General features: G+C 41.4%; 1 protein-coding gene across 4 annotated transcripts in view; it reads left to right on the forward strand.

The window, feature by feature from the left end:
• The window catches only part of LOC107661291 (nuclear receptor subfamily 1 group I member 2-like), a 33,928-nt gene that overhangs the window by 31,069 nt on the left and 927 nt on the right, over positions 1 to 1,932 (forward strand). For 3 of the 4 annotated variants that reach the window (XM_016450792.1, XM_016450791.1, XM_016450789.1), the window contains 3 exons: positions 713 to 829; positions 952 to 1,057; positions 1,140 to 1,343. In XM_016450792.1, coding sequence (XP_016306278.1) covers positions 713 to 829; positions 952 to 1,057; positions 1,140 to 1,281 — 365 coding nt within the window. In that variant the 3' untranslated portion in view covers positions 1,282 to 1,343. Of the gene's footprint in view, positions 1 to 712; positions 830 to 951; positions 1,058 to 1,139; positions 1,389 to 1,932 lie in introns of those variants that run through there. The other variant, XM_016450790.1, reaches the window with a different exon arrangement.

Here is a 1,932-nt window from a genome sequence, read left to right on the forward strand (position 1 = left end):
CCAATCCCTGTTCCCTGCATCTCCCTCCTGCATAATCGGCTTTTCTTTTTCTCCTTGTAGCTGGAAATCAGCTCACAGACAATTTACGGGCTATATATATATTTTTAAATAATTCCAGTCTCGCTCGAAAATTCCGGTCTTCTTGCGTTATTTCTTTATCACTTCTCGCGTGTGTTTTGTTGTGAAGCGTAGTTTGCGGACCAGACAGAGCTGTCGGCGATTCTTCCTATTGTGAAGTCATGCAGTGTGAAACCCCCTGTCGCCGATCCATCGTGCAATGTGAACACAGCAGCAACTGAATGCTACCCCAGATAGTCACGCAGTGTGAAAACAACGCCGATCCGACGAGTTTGAAAATCGTGTAGTGTGAACGAATAATCGAATAAATGAATAATGCATAAATGAAACTAATTTTCAATTAGTTGCCAAGGCAATATTTATACGTTTTTAGTTTCACCTACGTTTACTAATTTCAGGTTTTCCTAATATTTATATTTTATTTGATTTCATTTGTATTATTGAAAATGAATCTCCTCTTAAAATTGAATCTAGGGTAATTTTTGTTCACCTTGCAGCATGTACTGCACATGCTCTGAAGGCATTTAGAAGTAATCATCCTGCATCAGTCTGTCTCTTTCTTTCTTTTTTTTTTTACGCTTTATCCTTTCCCATGTTTTGACATTTTTCCCTTCATTCCTCCCTCACTGGCCAGCTGGTTTCCAGCGCCATCTGCTGGACCCTATGATGAATTTCCATTACGCTCTGCGCAAGCTGCATTTACATGAAGAGGAGTATGTGCTGATGCAGGCCATCTCGCTCTTCTCACCAGGTACTTCAGATGAAGTTCAACATACATATCGAACACACACAGCCAGCTGTTTCACCTCTCACGTGTGTATGTGTGTGTGTGTGTGTGTGTGTATGTGTATGTGTGTGTGTTTTCATCCCCAGATCGCCCCGGCGTGACACATCACAGCATGATCGACTGCAACCAGGAAATAGTAGCACTCACCCTGAAGACCTACATTGAGGCCAAGCGGTCCGAGCCAAATAAACAGTAAGAAAGCTTTATTTCTGTCTCACTATAGGGGAAAAAAATCTTTGATTGCACTTTTCTTTGAACCTTCTCCTCCTGCCAGTCTGCTGTACCCAAAGATCATGGAGTGCCTGACCGAGATGAGGAGTATGAATGAAGAGTATACAAAACAACTGCTGAAAATCCAGGACATTCAGCCTGATGTGTCTCCGCTTCTACTGGAAATAATAAGCAAAGACATCTAAGACTTCACAGAGCAGATGAGACTCGACTCAACGGCCTTGAACTCGCCACGCTGACCTTCATCTGAGGACTGAAATACAGTCAAAACCAGTGAGGACAAGGACTGCGCCTACTGATAATGAACTACTGAAAGGTTCCCGCGGTGCGAAAGGCCCTATTGCTGCAGAAGTACCGACCTGGTGTTTACAAAGTGAACATGCAAAGAAGATCAAACGCCCTTTATATATATATAAAAAAAAAAGGTAAACAGTGATGTTGGACGATTTTGAAGTTGGAGGAGAAAATGAGATGGGAGTTTTTCGACATACCCTAACTGTCATGAACCGGAATGCACAGAGTTAGCACAGAGCTAGACAAGATGAGCGTTTGAGGTTAAAAAGTATATAACATTTTTTTTTTTTTTAGAAAATAACCGATCTTTCGCTAGATAAGACCATTCTTCCTCGGCTGGGATCGTTTAGAGCCTTTTGAAGCTACATTTAAACTGCATTTTGGAAGTTCAAACTCGGGGGCACCATAGAAGTCCACTATATGGAGAAAATTCCTGAAATGTTTTCCTCAAAAAACAATTTCTTTACAACTGAAGAAAGAAAGACATGAACATCTTGGATGACAAGGGGGTGAGTACATTATCTGTAAATTTTTGTTCTGGA

The sequence above is a fragment of the Sinocyclocheilus anshuiensis genome, unplaced genomic scaffold (assembly GCF_001515605.1).
Source record: "Sinocyclocheilus anshuiensis isolate Anshui unplaced genomic scaffold, SAMN03320099.WGS_v1.1 scaffold507, whole genome shotgun sequence".
NCBI lineage: Eukaryota > Metazoa > Chordata > Actinopteri > Cypriniformes > Cyprinidae > Sinocyclocheilus > Sinocyclocheilus anshuiensis.